The sequence below is a fragment of the Pan troglodytes genome, chromosome X (assembly GCF_028858775.2).
Source record: "Pan troglodytes isolate AG18354 chromosome X, NHGRI_mPanTro3-v2.0_pri, whole genome shotgun sequence".
In the NCBI taxonomy this organism is placed as follows: Eukaryota; Metazoa; Chordata; class Mammalia; order Primates; family Hominidae; genus Pan; species Pan troglodytes.
The window spans coordinates 11,747,615-11,768,842 of NC_072421.2; the positions used below are offsets into that span (position 1 = coordinate 11,747,615).

The 21,228-nt window shown below is 39.8% G+C and overlaps 1 protein-coding gene across 6 annotated transcripts in view; it reads right to left on the reverse strand.

The window, feature by feature from the left end:
* The window catches only part of ARHGAP6 (Rho GTPase activating protein 6), a 524,611-nt gene that overhangs the window by 21,184 nt on the left and 482,199 nt on the right, over positions 1–21,228 (reverse strand). For all 6 annotated transcript variants that reach the window (XR_008541946.2, XM_001143524.6, XM_003317341.7 and 3 more), the window contains exons 7-9: positions 20,307–20,457; positions 19,109–19,257; positions 10,725–10,904 (exon numbers count right to left, since the gene is read on the reverse strand). Coding sequence is in view for 5 of the 6 variants with exons in the window: in XM_001143524.6 (XP_001143524.1) it covers positions 10,725–10,904; positions 19,109–19,257; positions 20,307–20,457 (480 nt within the window). In the remaining variant the exon portion in view is untranslated. The remainder of the gene's footprint in view (positions 1–10,724; positions 10,905–19,108; positions 19,258–20,306; positions 20,458–21,228) is intronic.

Here is a 21,228-nt window from a genome sequence, read left to right on the forward strand (position 1 = left end):
CCCTTCCTTTCATTCATTGCATAAATGTTGAGTGAATGCTTCCTGAGTGCCAGGTATTGGATGCTGGGAATTCAGTTACAAACCAAACAGACAATAATCCTTGTCTTCATGAAGCTGATAACAAATATGGAAAGACGGGCATTAAACAAACATACAAGAAAAACATAGAGAAACACAAGGCAAAGAAGGGCAATGAGAAATGCTTGGGAAGACGCAGTTTTAAATAGGATTGTCAGTCCCAGAGAAGCTGACATTTTAGCAGAAAACTCAAACTGATGAAGGAGTTGGAGAAAATCATTCCAGGTAGAAGGAAGGAAAAGAAAGCCAATGATAAAGGTCTTGAGTCAAGAGTGATGAGGAGGTCTGTGAGGCTGGAAGAGAGTAGGAAAGGAGGCGGGTGGTAGGAAGGGGTCATAGGGCCAGGACCAGGTGTCATGGAGTCTTATGGGTCATAATAAGGACTTCTGCACTTACTTGCAGTGGGTGGGGATCCACTGGAGATTTTGAACAGATGACTAACATGAAGCAGCATCACTCTGGCTGCTGAGTTGAGAGTAGAATGCATGGAGCCAGAGATAAAGCAAGGAGAGCAGAGAGGGCCTGCTGATCTACCCAGATAAGATGATGGGTCCTGAACCAGGACAGTGAGGTGATGAGAAATATTTCCACAGTGGACATAGTGAGGATAGAGGTAATAGCATTAATTTATTGGATGGAGAGAGAGAGAAGAGAGGGAGAGGGAGAAGAAAGGATGACCTTAATGCTTGGGGCCTAGGCAACTAGAAAGATGGAGTTGCTGTTGACTGGTTTGGAGAAGCTGCAGGAGGAAAAGGTTGGGGGTCAAGTTTTGGAGTGTGGTTTTGATATGATAATGTTTAGAGGTTTGCAAGACATCCAAATGAAGGAGGTATCTTGTAGATAGTTGGCAATAAGGATTCAGAGTTCATAGGAGAGGTCTGGGTTGAACATAGACATTTAAGAGACACATATAGATGGTATTTAAAACCCTGTGACCAGCTGCAGTGGCCTGGGAATGAAAATGGGGAGAAGGGAAAGGGCAGGATATTTAGGTCAAGGGTGAGATTATTCTCTTACTGTATAAATTAAACAGAAAGACATCATTTTTACTGTATTTTTTCCAAAGATCATCACCCAACAGCCATGTGCTATTATAACACTTTTTAAAAACGTAACACCTAAAGGGTGAAAATGAGAGGAAAGAGAACTCATATTTTTTTAATGAACAGCAGAGCAAAAAATAATATAGGACAAAAATGTATGTCCCGATCTCTTTTTTAGAAGAAAATTCCATAAACAAATTAGGAAAAGTACTTGCATTTTCATCCAGTTAGTTTAATTTAAAACTTGCTAGGCTTTGACATGTAATAAAAAATTTCATGGCTGGGTGCGGTGGCTCACGCCTGTAATCCTAGCACTTTGGGAGGCCGAGGTGGGCAGATCACGAGGTCAGGAGATCGAGACCATCCTGGCTAACATGGTGAAACCCCGTCTCTACTAAAAATACAAAAAAAAAAAAATTAGTCGGGCATGGTGGTGAGCCCCTGTAGTCCCAGCTACTTGGGAGGCTGAGGCAGAAGAATGGCGTGAATCCGGGAGACGGAGCTTGCAGTGAGCCGAGATCATGCCACTGCACTCCAGCCTGGGTGACAGAGCGAGACTCTGTCTCAAAAAAAAAAAAAAAAATTCGCTCCAAGCACTAATCCATTCTTGGATTTAATTAAAGAATAAACAATTAGAGTGCAAGCCCTTCAGAGTGGTGCAAGCATGACAATATTAATTCTTTGAGAGTATATAGTATGTCTAAGATAAATTATCAACTTGGATGCATTATTAGAATAGGTTTCAGAAGTATCATTACTTAAAAAATAACTTTCCATAAATTTTTGTCAAGCTAGTCTGCGATTCAGAGGTTTTCCTCATTCAACTAGGTGAGCAATCATAATTACTGAGGTCTATTTTATGTAGCATATGTGACTCTTACTTGGTAACAAATGCAAATAGGAAGGGTCACAGTTATAAATCTATCTACAGTTTCCTTTTAAAAGGCCCATGGTACCATTTTGGCTTGGAGACACTATTTACAAATGCATAAAAAAGACATAGTTTAAAATTGTAGATCCATGTATTACAGGAAGGCAAATAATATTTTCCTATGTATTATGCAAAACTAACTACAGTTGTATATAATTCATTAGTTAATTTATTTATAATCCATTTTGTTACAGAGTGATTTAAGGCAGCTTCAAAATGTATGTGATTAAACCACATTCTAAAAAATAAAGGAATGATTCAGAAAATTGGAGTCAGTGGGAAAATGAGGTAAAAAATTTTAAATGCTGCCTGAAACTGATTTTTTAATGTTCATACAACAGCACCCAGTACTGTTTTCCTATAATTCTTCTAATCTTTGGCTATAACTGCACATTTCGTTTCCTAACATTTAATAAAAATTTCAAACTACTGGCTCAGTTATATTGGATGAACATTTATTTCTCTATTAATTTAGGTACTTAATGGAGAAATAAAAGTCAAGTAAATAAACTGATAGGAAACAGCAGCTTGAAATAAGTAAGAAAGAAATATCTAGGTAGACCACTGACTTAAGCATACCTTTTCAGGAATTAGGATGCTGTAAAAAAAATCTGACTGAGGCAACAGCCCCTGAAATCCAGTTTTGGCTCTGCTGTTTATAATTAATATAAACTTGGACACATCAATCACCTTCTTTAGGATTCTGTTCCCACATCTGAAAACATATGCATATTCATTTTACTTAATGGGGGGTGTTACGGGAATCAAAAGCGCTAAAAAAAAAATGAAAATAGATTACCAATTGCAAAGAGATCTAGTAATAAAATGTTTTATTAGAAATAGATGAAATAAGTTAAACACTTGAAAAAATAAAAGCAGATAACATGGAGATGGACAATATTTATTCTGCAATTATTAGTTTTTATTAACAGTCATCCATTCGCTTTCAGAGAAGAAGCACTCTCTTCTCTTTTGCTTAACACTTCTTTTGGGTAACTCAGTTATGGGATTTTCTCTTGCTATGCCTCTGCTTCTAATCCCCCTCTGAATTTCTGGAGTTACAGCCTATGACCTCTTGGCCCTTCAACTGCAATGGTCTTGAAGTCAGACTCTGTGTAGCCTCACCCTTCCAGTTCCTTTGGCTAGACCTTGAATCTTCCCACCATTCAAGTCATTAGAAGGTAAATTTCCTGAAGGCAGAGATTATCTGATTTGTTTACCCAGAACTGAAACAGGCTCAGAAATTTGTAGTTTTCTTCCAGCTAGCCTCCCTCAAAGCTAGGGCAAGATCACGTATGCACATGCTGGTACCTGAAGTGGGGCATGTAGGAGCTTCTGGAAAAGGTTATCTTCCCTATTGAAAATGGGTACATGAAAAGAAACATCATCTCTTCATTAATTGGTGCAATGATGGCTGGAAGAGATGCTGTTATCAACTGTAGCCATTTTGCAGCTGAAGATGGCAGAGCAGAGAGAGAGAGCAAAGTGCTACCCAGCTACTGAAACTGTGCCCCCCCCATATTTACTGTGTCACATAATAAATGCTGATGTCGAAAGCCATTTGCAGTTGATTATTGTTCTCCTTGCCAGTCAAATGTTTCCTAAATGATGTCTCATTTTCCTCCTCTAACTTTGCCTTCCTACTCTTTCCTCTCTGGAAGGTCTTACCTGCACTTCTATGACCCTCACCCCGTCATTCACTTACACACTCTCTTGCTCAATTTTATGCTCTTTCAGAATACAAGCTAGGGTGGTGATTTCTACCCAGTGGATGTGCAGTGAATGTTGCTGAAATGGCTAAAAATAATAATAATCTAAAATCACCCAGGATTATGGTCTGCATGTGTTACGTTGCCCTTGTCTAGATGTTTCTCTCTACTTATCAGTGGTACCTATGTCATGCTGCAGCACAGTCTTCTTGCTATTCATTTCTAGAGTGGGAAAATACATTTTCTTTCCCAACTGATTATCATCAGATTTTTTCTAAGTTCTTAAGCTATTTTTCTTATCAATACAAGAACTTCAAAACTTTTTGAAAAAGATAGCTCAATAATTAAACAACGTTTTCATTTTCGGCTTCTGGGATTTTTGTATATAGCAAAATGGGAACTAAGGAGAAGGGTAGTGAAAGACATATTACATTTTTTAAAAAATCAAGCAATTCTGCATGTTAAAAAGAAGAAACAAAACCCAGCCCAAAGTGATTCTTCATTTACAATTCATTGTTTCACATCAAAATCTCTACTGGGCTTTAGTCAACCATGTAACAATTCTAGATATTTTCTAAGGGTACCATTTATGGTCTTGTTTATCTGGAGACTCAACTCCTTAGATTTTAATGAGTTCCTTCAAAGCATAATGCTATTCCAAAAATCAAAAGAACTTTGGCCCCTCCTGCTTCAGAGAAAAAAATGTAAACACTGCACATATGAAAGAATAAAACTGTCACAATTAAAATCTACCCGATCAAATTAAAAATGAAACCTTGAATTATTGCCTGGGGTATAATTGCTATGAGGTAGTTTATTCCATAAACCACTGAGAGAGAAAAGTGGTATGAGTTTTCTCCATTTACTAAGTCACCACAATAAACCATTAAGGGCTTTTTGAAGAGCTATTCCCAGGACCCAGCCCTACTGCACTTGTCACTGGATGTTCCACACCAATCCACCACTTTGCACTTGACCAAGAAGGATGCTTTAGCATTTAAAACCCAGCAAAAGTAAATAGCACTGGAAATCATGATGGCATTTTGTAGTTAACAAACACACTAAAAGAAATCACTTTGGCTGTTTATGGGAGCAAAAGCTCAAACAAGGACAGGCCCAGCTTAGAACCTTTGGCGTGGCTCTGTTGTGACAGGTGGTTTAATAATTTAAGGGGTCTGGGTGCACGGGAGGGTCAAGATGCATTAAATTCGGCAAATATTTCTCAAGTGCTTGATACATGTCAGGCAGCATGTTTTGGCAATTCAGGTACATTAGTGAACAAATACAGTGGAAGAGTCCAGGGCTCATGGAACGATGTTGGAGGATAACTCAAGCAAAGATGAAAGAAATCAGCAGTCTTTGCTCCATGGCAACAGGTTAAAGGGAGTGGAAAAGGTTCAGGCATAATTTGCTTCTGCTTCCTTCCACCTTTGTGGGACACAAACAGTACACATGTTCTGTCTTTACAGACAGGGCCAAGTGAGCAGACTATAGCAGAACATTTGCTGGCTCTGGAAGCCATCTGCTGGCCTGAACATCAGGGGTGCTATGATTAGTCCAGCAGTATTACTGCTGTTAAAGGTCTTCATTCCTCATTTTCAGATTGGCTAAAACATATTTTCTTGTTCTTTCCCCACAAATGGACTCCATATCTGAGATACCACATCAAAATGCCTCTTCTTTTGTGTGAAGAGGCATCATGCTGTAGAAATAATTCATTTAGTCACTGCATCACTTGGGCAAACAAACTTGGCTTACTCCTCATGAAATGGTAGTGAGATTTAAACAAGCCAATAATGTACGTAATGAGTAGCCCAACCCTGGCACATAGACAGTGGTATTTGTGATATATAGAAAAGGAAATGGAAATCATATATAATTATGTGGATATACTGGGAGGGGTGGTTTCTTGCTTGATGACCTGGATGAATGCTTGACTCTTTGACTTGGTGTGCAAAGTGGCTTTAAGAAAATGCGATTTTCATCAGGGAATGAAGAGAACACAAAGCAAAGCTTGGCTTCTGACTTGGAATCCTCATCACAGCCTCTGACCCTTGCTCCCAGTAGTGCTCATTTGAAGTTTCCCACGTGCACTAAGCTGGTCCCCAGTTCAGGCTGACAACTCAGTGGGGTGGGAACACACTGGCTTTCCCACGTCTCCACTGCACTCCGGACTTTTCATCAGCTTACAAGGGTGGTGTCTTCTCTTTCTTGCCCCTCTACTAAGAAGAAGTCCTAGTAAGAATCGTTTAATATCAGCCCTTAGAAGAAGCTGACAGTTTTCTCCATTCTGCTCTGAAGTTCTTACTAATCCCAAGAGCAATGATGAGTTTTCTCTGGAATTCCCAATATTAGTTACAGAAGTAACAACTTTCAGAACAATTCATGTATCAATGACTTAGTCAGTGAGAACTTTCTGGTTAGGATAATACCAATGACTTTGTGTAGATATTAATGATTCTTATCCTTGATTTCCAGTGCTCCCACAGAGTATCATTTTATGTTAGCCAGTTTTTCAACAGGTGTTGATATCAGAAGTGGAGGGTCATGATTTAAAGGTAAGGGAATATAAGCAGTATGGACACTGGACAAAATCGAAACAAAAATACATTTTTTTTCTAGTAATACAGAATTGCAATATTTATTCAACAAATAATTACTGAGCACCCATCTTTTGCCATATACTTTCTAGGTGGTATGAATGTCAGTGAACAGAACAAACAAAAATCTCTGCCTTTATAAGGTTTGTATTCTGTTAGGTTTCAATAAGCATAAAAATAAGTAAATTATATAGTGGGTTAAAAGGTAATAAATGCTATGGAATAAAAAGAGCAGAGTAAGGGCCTAGGAGTATATATGTGTGGGATCAGGTCACAGCATTATACACAGTGGGCAGAGTGGGCTTGATTTCCAAGAAAACACCCAAACATGCTTTGATAGAGCAAGGCACCTTATCACTTTAATGTAATAATAGCAGAAATCTTCCTTTAATGCCTAATATATGTTAATTCTGTTCTAGGTGCCTTAAAATGTCATTTCTAATTCTTATAACAGTCCTGTAAATTAGGTCACATTGTTTCATCTTTTGGCTAGGGAAGTTAACTGTGGGGCCCAAGATTACATAGCAAATAAGTGGCTGAGCAGGGATTTGAATTTTGGTAGCTCATTCCAATGCACATGGTCTTTCTACCATACCAGTGTTTCCCAAGATATGGTTTCCAAAGGTGTGGTTAGGAAACTACCAGAACTCTGTGGAGGTCTTCACTAGAAAGTGCAGATTATTTCTGGGCCCCATCCCAGTGCTACTCAATCTGATTCTCGGGAGTGCATCCTAGGAATCTGAATGTCTAAGTTTCCTTGCAACTCTGCTGCACACTCAAGTTTGAGAACCACCATTATAATCTACTGCCTTCGTATTTTGATATCTGTGGTCATGATATCTGCTATTATGATCTATTTCCAGCTCAAGGATTTCCAAACCAGTACCTGAAAAGCAAACAACCAATGCAAAAGACTGTCCTAGCCAGACTCTTAAACTGTGTGTCAACCTCTGCATCTAGGTTCCTCTTCTGTATTACAGGACGAAGCCAGGTTCTTTTCTGCCCTTTCCCATTAACTCAGAGAGTGGCCACTTGGGAGAGGCAGTCTCAGCATCAGGAAATGAAGGATGTTAGAACACCCAGAACAAATTTTGGGTCCCTGCCAGGCCTCTGTGAGCTTCTATATCCCTTCCACCAGTTATTTTATGGAATCACTGCCTCCAGGTCTGTTCTGCCTTCCAGGACAAGCTCACAGCTACCTTTCCTAACAAGTCTTCCTTTCTAATGCTAATAGAAGTGACACCTCCCTTTCCGAGCTCTTAAACCCAAGGACTGTGAAACTGCACAATTACTAACTACTTTTAACCATCAGGCCCTGACTAGCTTCATCCTTCTTTGTTTGGAATTATAATAATTCTGAAAGCTTCTTTAAAAAGCCAAACAAAACAAAACAACATAGCGACATACAAGATTACATTTTTGTCCACCCATGCAGATCAGCTTTGCTGACAAACCACCAGCCTTGGTATAGCCGACTAGTTTCTCAACTGCCAAATATGCCAAGATAATCTAAAATGTGATGAGATTAATTTTCTTCTGTGCTTTATAAAAAAGAAGGAAGGGAAGTCAGTGCTAGGGCATAGCACCATGCAGATTTTACAACTAGAAGGGGTCTTGGCTATCATTCATTCAAATCTAGTATTTGATAACTAAAGAAATAGAAGAAGATGAGGTCATGTAGCCAATATATAACAGGGACAGGACGATAGTAAATTTTCTGGTTCCAGAGTCAGTTTCTTTTCATAGACCAAGACTTGAGATATTTGTCTCCCTCTTCCTCCCACTCCACTGTTATTTTTCTGAATATATGATTACCAGAATCCTTCTAAAGAGGTCAAGAATGATTACATTAATGGTTAACTTACTCCAAGAAAGGTATCCTTAATTTCTCCATGCCCAAATCTTTTCATACGTATAAGGAGTAAGGCTTGGTAATATGGAAATCATATGTCACAGAACAACCATTGAGTCATTCATTAATTCAACCAATATTTATTGTGTTCCTACCATGTCCCAGGCACAGGGGTAATGCAGTAAAGAAAGTACTATAGATAGAAATGGACCAAAAAAATCATCCTGTCATGTAGTTTACATTTCTAGGGAGTGGCGAACATAAACGAGAAATTTGTAAGACCCAATGTTAACAGTGGTGAGTGCTAAGGGGAAAAAGCAGGGAAAGGAAATAGGGAGTGATGATGTGTGTGTGTGTGATGGAGGGTGGAGGTGCATTTTAGACAAGGTGGCCAGGAAAGGCCTCTATGAGAAGTAAAGACTATAACTGGAGACCAAAAATATGAGGGAATGCTGACATCAATCCCTACAGAGAATGGCAAACAAAGATCAGATTTGGGAAAAGCTGGAAAAGGTAGAATACTGATGTTTTTATACTGTTCTTAGTAATTCAGGTGGCAGGAAATGGAAAGAAGAGGGATGGCACAATTAAAATGGCAGCAGCTATATTTTCAAAGAAGCCAGGAAAAGTTTTGTTGGTATCTGAGTTGAAAAGAAATGCTCGATGATATGTGGTTTCATATAAAGGAGAACTTTGCTTAGATAATAGAATTAAGTTTGATGAGAAGTATTATTTTGTTAAAAAAATCCAGAGAACATGAAGTAATGCCAAGACTACTTGGCAAGATGATATGTGACTTAAACTTGATGAAAATGTTGAAAAGTTCAGACATTTGATTCATCCAAATATGTAGTTAATTATGAGGATTTAGGCTGACGTGTAAATTTTATATAGAGTCAATTATTAATTCAACATTTTTTGAGACCTTAGCATGTGCAACCCAGGGACAGTGCTTCAGAGACACAAACAGGAACAAGATGCCATTCTACCTCAGTGAACTTTTCATTTGCTCTTCCTCCTGGGGATCCAACCAGGATACATTTTCAAGCCTCGCTTGAAGTTAAGTCTGGCTTGTACATAAGTTCTGGCCAATGAGATTTGAGTGGACAAGATGGATGACCTTTCTGGGGTTGCCCGTAAAACTCTAAAAAATGTCAGAGACTCAAAATACAAGGAGCTGGGATTCCTAAATCACCACCTGGAAGGCTGTCCACTTAACACCTGATTAAACTTTATGTCAGAGTGATATTTATGTTTGTGTTAAAGTACTGAGATTTGAGGCAGCACGTGTTACCCAACTAATATAATTACTAATTAACAGTTGCATAAACTGCTACAGTTTGCACAATACTTTCACGTATCAAATGATTCTGGTCACCACCCTGAGAATTACATCATCTTTTTGTTTTTCCCATTTCTAAAGCTAGAATTGATGCATAATGAGTATTGAATTACTTGGTCACAATCACATAGGTAAGACACAGAGGGCAAATACTCTAAACTGCTGGGTCTCAAATTTACAAAAAGTAATTAGTATAAGACAAGCATGGACATAAATCTAATGCAAAGCACTTGATAAGTGTAGACAAACTACTAAAGAAATTTAAAAGAGGTAACTAGAATTCTTGGTTGAAGGAAGGAGCCACAAAAGGCTCTAGTGGAATAGGCAGGCTTTATAGCGTTTGCAAATTGACAAGAGAAATGGGAGAAAAAACATGAAGAAGGTTCCTGTAAATTTTGACATGCAATATTAGTGGTGAACAGAAATAGAAGAGAGTTGGCATTTGTTTTAATGTTTCAAGGGAAGTTGTAGCAAGCAATGCAGTTTGATGAAGGAAAACAGGAACTGGTAATTCAATACAAATCAAAAAAATATTTATTGAGTGCCTGCCAGATGGAGGGCTTTCCAAAAGTGTACAGAGGATATGGAGAGGAGATAACAATGGTGCAGTCCTTGTTTTAAATGCATTTATACTCTACTAGGGGAAATGGTCATAAATTACTATACACAATGTTGGGCAAGATAAACATCAGTAAGAACAGTAATGGAGTTCAGGGGACAGAGAAGTGGCATGGGAAGGACAAAGGAAGGACAGGTGAAGCTTCATGTAGGAGGTAAAATGTCAAGATTGACCTTGGAGGAGGTGAAACCACTGAGGATGCTTATGAATACATGAATTCATGAGGGACACAATTCCATAAAGAAGGGTTTTATTAACGTCTTGAGCAAGGACACTGCTTTATAATTAAGTGACTCCAAAATGTGACCATGGTTTAGAGGACAACAAAATGAAAATTATAATTTGGCATGTTTGTTTAAACATGGAGTCACAAACTCAAAATGACATCATAGTTGTGCAAATTTCTACTCCTGCTGAAACTGGCTGACTTCCAATGAATTCAGTGAGAAGCACTGCACCCCAGAGGGTGGTCTACTAGAATTTCATCCTGCCTCCAGAGGAAGCCAATAGGCAGTTTGCTGTGATGTCCTGCCACAGAAGGGCCACCTACCATGAACAGGGCTTCATAATTTTCAATCATCTTTTGCACAACAGCGATGATGGCCGTGCTCTCCTCAGCCCGGGCTGAACTCTGGACTGAGAATTCTTTGTCTGATGACTTCTGCTTGTGCAGCAGGTTGGGTCCAAATATGGTGGCTAAGTTTAGAGATGTCATTTTATTCCCAGTGACCTATAAGAGAACAGAACACAAGGACTGTTGTTATGTTTGCCTTTCAAAATATTGGGTGATTCAACAATCAATGAAACCTTTTACCCTCCATTTTTTTTTTATCCTGCAAGGATGCCATCATCTCTATCAGAATCCATGGAGGGCATCATTATTTTCCTTTTGCTTTAATATCTTGGATTGAAGCTCACAGTTCAGTGATCATCTCAATAGCATATTGAATAAAAATTTGCAACTCTAAGTTGTTTATTGTAAAATGGGTACTACATAAAATTTCTATCCTGTTTGCACTTAAGAAATATTGACACCCATCCATCCATCTATCCATTTCTCCATCCATCCCTTCATTCATCAACCCATAATCTCACCACTGATCCATCCACTCAGCACCTATCATAGGCTGGGAATTTTTCATATATTGTAATTATTTTAAAATTTTTCCAATGATTACAACATAGTCCTTATTTTAAAGGTCTCTCATTCTAGGGAGGAAATAAACCTATCACTTACAGGTAATGAGTACAAAGTATAAAGCTCTCAACTCCAAAGGCCCCAGGGTCACTACCACAGAGGCGGAAGCATTTGCACAAACTCTCAAAAGAAGAATAGAGTTTGCTAGGCTGAAAAGCAAAGGATCTGGGCTAGGGGGTAATTTTACAATGGAGAAAGCACCACACATGCAAAGACAGAAACATCTAAAATACGTCATGGAGCCCCAGGAAGCTCAGTGTGGTAGGGAGTTCTGCAGGAAAGGCAGGCAAGGGCCAGGTGAGATGATCTTCATGTGTCAGACCAAGGAATTCAAACTGTGATCTAAGGGCAAGAGGATTCTGAACAGAGCAGAATGGAAATGGAATCTGCATTTCAGGAAGAGCAATCTATGGAACAGGGGATGGGGGATGCAAGGAAGTAGGACTACCTGGGACATACCACAACAGTCTAGGCCACAGCAGCTAGCATCTGAACTAGGAAGGAAGAAGTAGGGATGAAGAGCAGCTTCCAAAGTTATGGAGGGGGTGAAGAGGATAATGCAGAGGGTAAGGATCTTGTGTTTTAACAAACGAAAAAATGGAAGGACAGTTAAGTGAGGAACATGAAGGGCTGAAAAGGGGTTCCTGGAGACTCCAGCACCCTTAAGGAGCAGCTGATGAAGGAGGCCAATAATGGGTGAGAAGTTACAATAAAAGAAACCTGTGTCCAAGAAGAAATGACTGACAGGGGAGTTTCAAGTGAGTTATCAACTGTGGCAGAGGGTCATCGAGATGTGACCCTTCCCTCCAGAATGGACTCTCTGATGGTTCTGATGTCCCAGCTAAGAGTCATGTCAGTGGTGTGGCAGGAATGAGCCACAGTTGCAGAAGTGGAAACAGTGAATGTAGACACTTTCTTCAAAAGATATCACAGAGAAGGAGGAAGAAGAAATGGAGGAGGAGCTAAAGGGGAGTACAGGGTGAAGGAAGGGAACTATTTTTTGCTTGAAGTATAAAAAATTATTCACATTCAATATATTAATAATTAGAAAGTACAGGTAAGCCAAAAGAAAAAAAAATGCCCATAATTTCACCACTGCCAAGAATCAGCCATTCCTACGCCTTCCTGTGCACATATATACATGTACACCTGATATTTTCTTCTTTAAAACTGGGATCACATCCATATATTATTTTGTAACTTGCTTACTATCTCTTAACAACATGCTACAATAATCTTTCCACTACAAAAAAAAATCCTGTCTTCAGGCTTCATTGGCCCCTAGAATCCCACTGCACGAATAAACCATGATGTTTTTTAACCACAGTCAACTAATAGGCATTGATGTCGTCTTGAATTTTCTGTTATTATAAGCAATGGTACAAAAAATATCCTTGAAAAGATATTTTGTGAGCTCGGGTGAGCACTTTTTAGGAGTAAATTCCTACAAGTTGAATTGTTGTAATAAGGAATATGAACGTTTTCAAAGGTTTGGGAATTTTTTCTACTTGTCTTTTTTTCAGGTGAACGGGAGAGTCTGAGTAAGTTTCTCTAGGCTAGGGTTTCTCTACCTCGACACTAGTGACATGTAATACCAGATCATTCTTTGCTGTGGGGGCTGTCCTGTGCATTACAGGATGTGGAACAGCACCCCTGGCCTCAGCCCACTAGATGCCAGGAGCACCCCTACCCTCAACCCACAGTTGTGACAACCAGAATTATCTCTAGACATGGTCGCATGTCCCCTGTGGGGTAAAATTGCTTCTGGTTGAGAACCACTGGTCTATGTGAATTTTTATTTCTCTTGTCAATATCAGTTGAGAGTCAGGATAAGTATGGGAACTGCGTCTGCTTGGTGGGGATCTTTTCCCTGGGAAGATCTACATAGATTTTGAGAAACACCTGGGTGCCCAGCATAGAATTCAGGAGTCCCAATGAACAGCTGAAACAAAGCCCTCTGAACCCCACTCTCATCCTGTGGAGTCATGAGCTGGTGGCTGCCCTGCCCTGCAATCCCAGCTTGGTACACGAGTTGTATTATTTTTAGAAGGCAAGGCTGTTTTCAGGTGAATGATTGGCCTCCAAGGGATATCATTTCATGTGATAAACACTGACAATTTCAAAGAAAGTGCCCTTTATGTAGGATCGTCCAATCATTTTTCTTTGTTTTATTTCATTGGTAAGTTTTTTATTTCATTGACTGACAAGTTTTCATTTAATTTTTCTTTTCCTGGAAATTCATGGTTAAGGTGAAAATCAAATACGTGTCATTTTCAAATTCCTCCCTTCAGAACTCAGAGGTATTTGGAGTGTTTCCCCTTACCCCTGTAAAGTCATATTAGGGTTTTCTCATTTTTTAAAAAAACATTAACAAATGGAAGATTTTGTTTTCTTTTAAAAGAATGTTTCATACGAGAACAATCTAGAGCTCTGTTTCCGCTCTTTCCTTCTCCTGTTGCTATTCTGGGAATGGAATACAACCCATCTGTAAAACTGCACACAGATTCCAGCTGCAGGCCAAGCTGCTGGGGTTTGTTAACACTTTTGGGGTTTCTTTTGTTTTATTGTTTTTTAACATGGAAAGAAGAGTTGCTCCCAGGCAACATCCACCTTTTCTCCATGTGTTTCAGCATATATTTATATATATACTATACGGCTGTGTCTAGGTAATACAATGTACACTCGAGCCAGGCCATTACTTCATTTTTTAATTAGCTAGCAATTCAAGAAAACTTTTATCTTCACTAAATGAACATCCTAGATCATTTCTAAGCTTCATATGAATAGCTCATATCATCTGTTAAAAGTCTAGTATGTACAGGTACCAGGCTAGGGGCTTTCCACTGGCCATTTCAATTCTTTCTCACTATAAGCTTAAGAAACAGCTGCTGCTGTTGTCCCTGTTTTATAGACGAGGGAAGTGATGTCCAAAGCTCAGAGCCAGGAGATGGTATAGAAAGAAGCGAAGCTGGTGGCCCCACTCTAGGCAGCCCTACTCTCTTCATCCCATTGCTACATCTCTTCCTGTTTCCTCTTGCTGGGCAGACCCAGCCATGGCATGGGGAAACGGGAAAACGAGCTTTAAAACAGGGCTGAATGAGGGTGAGGGGAGACACAGGTCTTGCTAAGTTCCAAAGCCAACCACCATTTCCTAGAGGCATGTACCTCCTCAGAGATTAGTAATCATGGCCCTACATTGGTGGTTTGTAACTTCTTTTTTGCCTCATAGACCCTTTGAGAACTCAATGCCAGCTATGGACTCTCAGCAAACAAGTGCATATTCACACCACATTTTCCATGCAGTGCCAGGGGGTTCTTGAACTCTGAAAAACCACTGCTCAGGAGGTTTCAATTTTGTTCCTGCTATATTCTTTCTTGAAGAAATGCAATGTTTCTTACACTTGGGAATTTCTCTTTTCCCTAAGGAGCAAAGCAAATAGCAAACTAAACAAAATAGAAGAAAACAAAACAAACACAAGATAGCAAAACACCACAATTCAATAAAATACTGCTATTTTTTCCCAAAAAAGCACTGATTGACTGGTCAACAATTTTTCTCATGCCCTTCTTTTAGACATCTTTAAGGTCTCACCAGTGAATGATGCATTGAATTTTAAGCACATATCAAAGAGAAAATATTATGTTCATTTTGTAGATGAGGAAGCTAAGACCACCCCCCATCCCAACTCTGTTTTCCTTCCTCTTCCTCTCTTTCATAAAGACAAGTGATGCAGCAAGGTGCTGGCAGAACCTGTGTGAGCTTTCAAGCTTCTTGACAATCTGCTTCAGGTTTCATCTATGTTGCAATCCCCCCAAACAACACCCTAACAAATAGATAATACATACTAAAAAAATAGGGAAGAGAAGAAGTTGAAAAATATTGGTTTTTGACCATATTTTACAATTTGGTATTTAGCTTTACTCCAGTCTGCCCATTCCATATTCTCTACCTGCTCATGCCAAATCAACTAAAAAATAATAAATAACTCCTCTCTTGATCCTCTCCCTCTACCCTTGACTTCTAACAGAAGGGGTTTGGCTAACTCCCATCCCAATGCTGTGCTTATGTGGTCCATGTACTCAATCCCTACACACCCTTTGATGTGCATCTTAAATTCAACCTCCTCCATGAAGCCATGCCTAACTTTTCTGGCCCATGCTCATCACTTCTCTGAATGTCTGCAATGACTCTGCAGTGCATTCCCTAATTCTATATTTGCCTTGTGTCCTCACCTCCTCCACCTCTTAGATGCCATTGTATCCTGAGGCCAGTCATTAGAAAATCTCTGAGCAATAGTCGTTGGTTTACAGGAACCCAGGGTAGATGCTCAGGACATGCATGATTCAAATCCCAAGGCCTTTCTTTCTTTCTTTCTTTCTTTATTATTTATTTATTTATTTTTGAGATGGAGTCTCGCTCTGTCACCCAGACTGGAGTGCAGTGGCGTGATCTCGGAGCACTGCAAGCTCCGCCTCCCAGGTTCACACCATTCTCCTGCCTCAGCCTCCTGAGTAGCTGGGACTACAGGCACCCACCACCACGCCCGGCTAATTTTTTTTGTATTTTTTTAGTAGAGACAGGGTTTCACCATGTTAGCCAGGATGGTCTCGATCTCCTGACCTCGTGATCCGCCCACCTCGGCCTCCCAAAGTGCTGGGATTACAGGCGTGAGCCACCGCGCCTGGCCCGCCAAGGCCATTCTTACATGGAAATGTTTATAATAGGAATTGCTGTTGTCCATATTACTATTGATACAAAAGCCTCCTAACTCACTCTCCCTTTGTCTCTAGCCAATCTACAACGTGGATTATATCACCCATTAGTTGAATCCTTCCAAGGATTCACAGCTTAAAAGAATCAACCACCTGCCCTGCACAGAGGCATTCAGCAATTTATGAACATGGCCCTATTTCCCATTGTCTCCCTCAGTACTTCACTGCTCCGTAGCCTTTACTACAGTTCACAATGGCTGTGAGAGCTGCCTGCTCTCCTGTCACTGCTAACGATTTCACGGAAGCAATGCTTTCCTTATATTTCTCCTGCTGCTTTAATCTTTGGCTATTAGTCTTTCATTTTGATGCAATGTTCAGGTCAAGAGTGACTAGAAACCCTTGTAAACCCTGGCTTCCTTTTACAACTTCACTGTCACCAGGATAATTCCATATTCCTTACAGTAAACTAGGTCTCAACCACTCTTCAAGGCTGGTTGAAGAATTTTCATTCCTCAAGTTCAGATGAGGAGACCCAGGTATAGGAAGGTTAATAGATTTTTCCAACAACACATGGTCAGTGAGTTAAAGAGCTATCAAGCGCTCTCAACCAGGGGTGATTTTGAACCCTTCTCCTCAGGGGAGACCTGGAAATGTTTGGAGATATTTTTGGTTGTCACAACTTGGTGGGAGAGGAGATGTACTGCTACTGGCATCTAGTGGGAAGAGGCCAGGGATGCTGCTAAACATCCTACAATGCACAGGACAGCCCCATGACAAAGAATTCCTAGCTCCAAATATCAATTGTGCAGAGGCTGAGAAACCCTGACCTAGACCCCAGTACATTTTTTTTTTCTTCTAATTCCTATTCTGTACTTCTTTTCTCTTAGACTGGCTCAGGTTCTATGCACAGCTTGGACTTTGCTAGTAAGGGGACCAACCCAACCCATTAACCAGTATAACGACATTGTCCTTCTTCAAGATCTTTTTCTATCATCCACTGGGATACTGTCCTAATAACTCTGCAAATCTACAGTGACTATGGGGTCCATGGCACCCCCCCTAGAGTTGTGAAATGCACTAATATGCCACTCGTACAACCTTAAGTGGAAGCTCTCTGTGGGTTGCTAGGTAAGTTACTTAGCTCCCCTGGCCCTAAGTTTTCACTTCTGAAACATGGAGACAGTGATATCTCTTTTGCCTGTTAAGAGGATTTGCATATATATATTTATATATATTTGCATATATATTTATATATTTATATGTATTTGCATATATATATATATCCCCTAGCACAAAGCCAGCTCATGGAAGGAGAGACATAAATGGTAGCTAATATTCCAGCATGCTGTTTCATTTACACCTATCCAAGAATATTTTCTTCTTTTTGGCATAGGCAATGGAGACTTGTTCAGCAATTGAATGGAAAGAATGTCTGAAAATGATTCTAAAAGGGCAATAATGAGTTCAATTGGAACTTTTGCTTTCCTCAATGCCTTCCTAATTACCTGAGACCCAATTTTCTCCTTCTCACATAGTACTTAAGAAATGTCAGAGAAGTAACTGGAGTACCTTTAAACACAGAGCTCTGCTTTCCCCCAGCAATTAGGCAGATCAGGCTACAGCTTCTGTTATAACTGTAGTTGATAGAGGTTGGCATCCAAATGAGTAATAAAACTACTTAACAATTATGAGAATTATAGTATGCCCATCAAAGAGCTGTGTATGCTGAAATAAGGTGTCAGTGCCACATTATGAAACCTGAAGCCATCTGGGGCTTCACTAATTATAACTGCTATAGAGATAAATGGCTAAGTCAGGAGAGTTCCATTCTCACACCCATAAGGAGGAGGACGAGAAGAAATGCAGAATTGCCTTTCTGGATTAGAGTGAAAAAAATTATACATAACCACGTTCTTTGGGAAAGAAATTTGACAAACACAGAACTGAAGCCGCAGTGCAGCTGAGCTTTGTTTAACAAGAATTTACAAAAAAGTTTCTGTGGTTAAGTAAGTTTGGAATGCCTCTGGCCCCTTCTTATTGATTTACAGTGCATGTTAGCTTATTAAGGAGTCTAAAACCTCCTGAGGAATCCGAGGTCAGGGAGAGGTATAACTGCATGGTATCAAAGAGGGAAGGGGGTGTCTCTTGTTAAGGTGAAGATTAAATACGTTGCCTATTAGTAAGCAACTTAAAATTCAAGCCAGCATCTCATTTGTCCAAGGGTGAAACAAAAAAAAAATCTTGAAATATATGAGTGTAACCAAAGAGAACCAGAACCCAAGATCTTAGATTTGGTAGGGGGGGCACACTGGGGCCTGAGTGGGGATCAGATCCAACAAGAACATTTCTAAAGAGTCTGTGGGACTATGTACAACCTGCTTTGAGCAGTTGATACCATGTGACATCAAGACACAATGGCAATGGTCAGCAGATCAGACCTAGTTTCCTCCACACCTGGTTTGGAAGCAGGACTGACCCTCCCTTGCATCGAGCAAGTCCCTGTTTTGGGGGGAGAGTTTAAGAAAGGAAAGGATCCCTTGAAAGGGAGACACTAGACTTCTTGCTCATAGTGCAGATGGGAGCTCCAGGGATAAACTGGAAGAATAAAGAGGTGACATCATATTTGGGCTCCAAGTTATAGAAGCAGGTAAAATCAATTATAAGGATAACAATCTCCTCCCACCCCCATCATTCCACTTTTACATGGTTGCAAGCACTTCTGTAGTTCATTGTTTTTCTTCTTTACAAATGGAAGTTCAGAGTCTTGAGTAAAGCCTCATCATGGAAAATGACAGCCTCATTTGGAAGCATACTTGAAACATATAAGGAGGCTCATGGCCCATGCACTTTTAGGAACTGTCCCTCCAGAGAAGGCCCTGCATTAGTCTCTTCCTACAGAGACAGCTAGGTTGGAGAAGGGGAGACATCATTACCTCCAGGCAAAATGGCCATTTTGGTGGTATGCCCTTTTAAAATAGGGGAGAGGAAGAGTCACGGCATCTATGGCAGCAAAGGCATCTTACCTCTTGCCCATCTTTGCTGATGTTGTCATCGGCATGCCTGGCCACGATGGAGAGGAACTGTAGCAGGCGGTGGAGGGTGTCACAGTTGCAGGGAGGTAGAAGGTATATGAGGAGCTGCAAGGTGCCCAGCTGTTCCTCCGGCTCCAACACTAAGCAAGGCAAAAAGAGGTACTCAAATAAAAGGGGAGCCCATACTATTCAGGCACAGAGGAAAGGCCTCCTCTCAATTGTCTTAAGAAAGGGATTATCAAGGCAATTCCCATTTCATGCCTTCACTCATTTGCCCATTGCTTTAGCAATTTACCAGCAAGTTTCTATGAAAGATATAAAGCCAAATTAGACCTCGAGAAGTGTAATACCTAGAAAAATAACTGTAATCCAGGTAAAAAAAAAAGGTAACTCAATTTCCCTTACTTTCTTCTCCCCCCTTCCCTGGCATTACTCATCACCTAGTTTAAGGATTTCAGTCTTCCATTTTTGGTAAATATTTATTAACAATGGCTGAAAATTGGTGAACATTCGGAAATTTGAGTTTATAATGGACTTAAGGCTCTTTTCTGTTGAGCAATTCACAAGGGACAGATACTTTGTTGGCAATAACCAAGATACAGCAAAGACAATGTCTTCTCTCTCTGTTGTGATCCTATTTGAATTGCAGCATTGGAGGAAGAAATGTATGGAGGTTGACCCAGGTTTGGCCTATCTCTCCTCTACCTCCTCCTTTTTTTCTTCTTCATGGGATCTGTAGCTACAGCCCAGAAGCAGCTATGTTGAAAGCCCTGGCACTGGGCTATGGCATCTTGCTTCCCCTGGAATGTTGCTGCCCTCCTTTCTCACTCTGGGTTCTCATGGTTCCCTCCTTCTTCGTACCAGAAACACAAACTCATTTTTAGGCACAGACTCAATGTGAACTCTTGTTGGTACTCTAAGCACTAACTCATAGTACTTTTTACTGTTCTTGGGTTATTTGAAAGCATCTCAAATTCTTCTTGGCTATTTCCATTTGTTTTATTGCAACTTTCTTCTTGCTAATTATTCCCAGGGTAAATCTGAGACATTCCCTCAAATAGCTCACTCTTTAGAGATTGATAAATAAGGACAAAAAGTTATCAGGAAACATATGCATAAAGTTATGATGAATGAGTTGGACATCTTAGTACTCCAGGGCCACTTTCCCACATATGGCTGTATTACGCACAGAGAGTGTTGATGAAAGCTGTGTACAGCTCCCTGGTGAGAAGGGGGTCTGGCATGTCCCTCAGGAACTCTTTCAGCAAGGCTGCCACATCATGAACACTGTGCTCCTCCTCCAGAGAGACATCAATCCCACGGTCAAATTCCTCACGTAACTGGAAGAACAATGGTTCGAGTGGCAGTCACATAACACCATACCTCAATGTGCAGTGCCCAGCAGGAGAAGTGCTGTGACACGTAGCATCTGGAATTAAGACTGCACAGACCCCAAGAAGGGGAAGCAAACAACATCCTCACCTTGATCTGCCGAGTTGACACAGTCCAGCTATGAATATGTGTGTGTGTGTGTGTATACATATATATGTATATATATGAGTATACACATGTATATATATGTATACATATATACAATATATGTATTGTATATATATGTATATACAATATATGTATTGTATATATGTATATACAATATATGTATTGTATATATGTATATACAATATATGTATTGTATATATGTATTGTATATGTATATACAGTATATGTATACATATATACGTATATATGTATATGTATATACATATACATATACACAATATATGTATACATATACATGTATACATATGTATATATAAGCATTATTAAATAAAACTATCTGTGGATTTATTGTTAATGATGTATGCAGAAGGGCTTGGTAATGACAACCAGGTTAGGAGGAATACCTAAGAGGTAGAAGACAATTTAGGTCAACTATAAATGTGGGAGGGAGGAATTAATCTATTACACAGCATTTCTGTGTGTCACCAATCCTGCCATGTTTGGATGTTGATATTTTACTGAGTCACTCAATAAGAAAGCAAAGAGATTTTTTTTCTGCAAAAAATGAAATTAAGAGCCCTGATAACACATTTATGACTAAGACTTAAAAG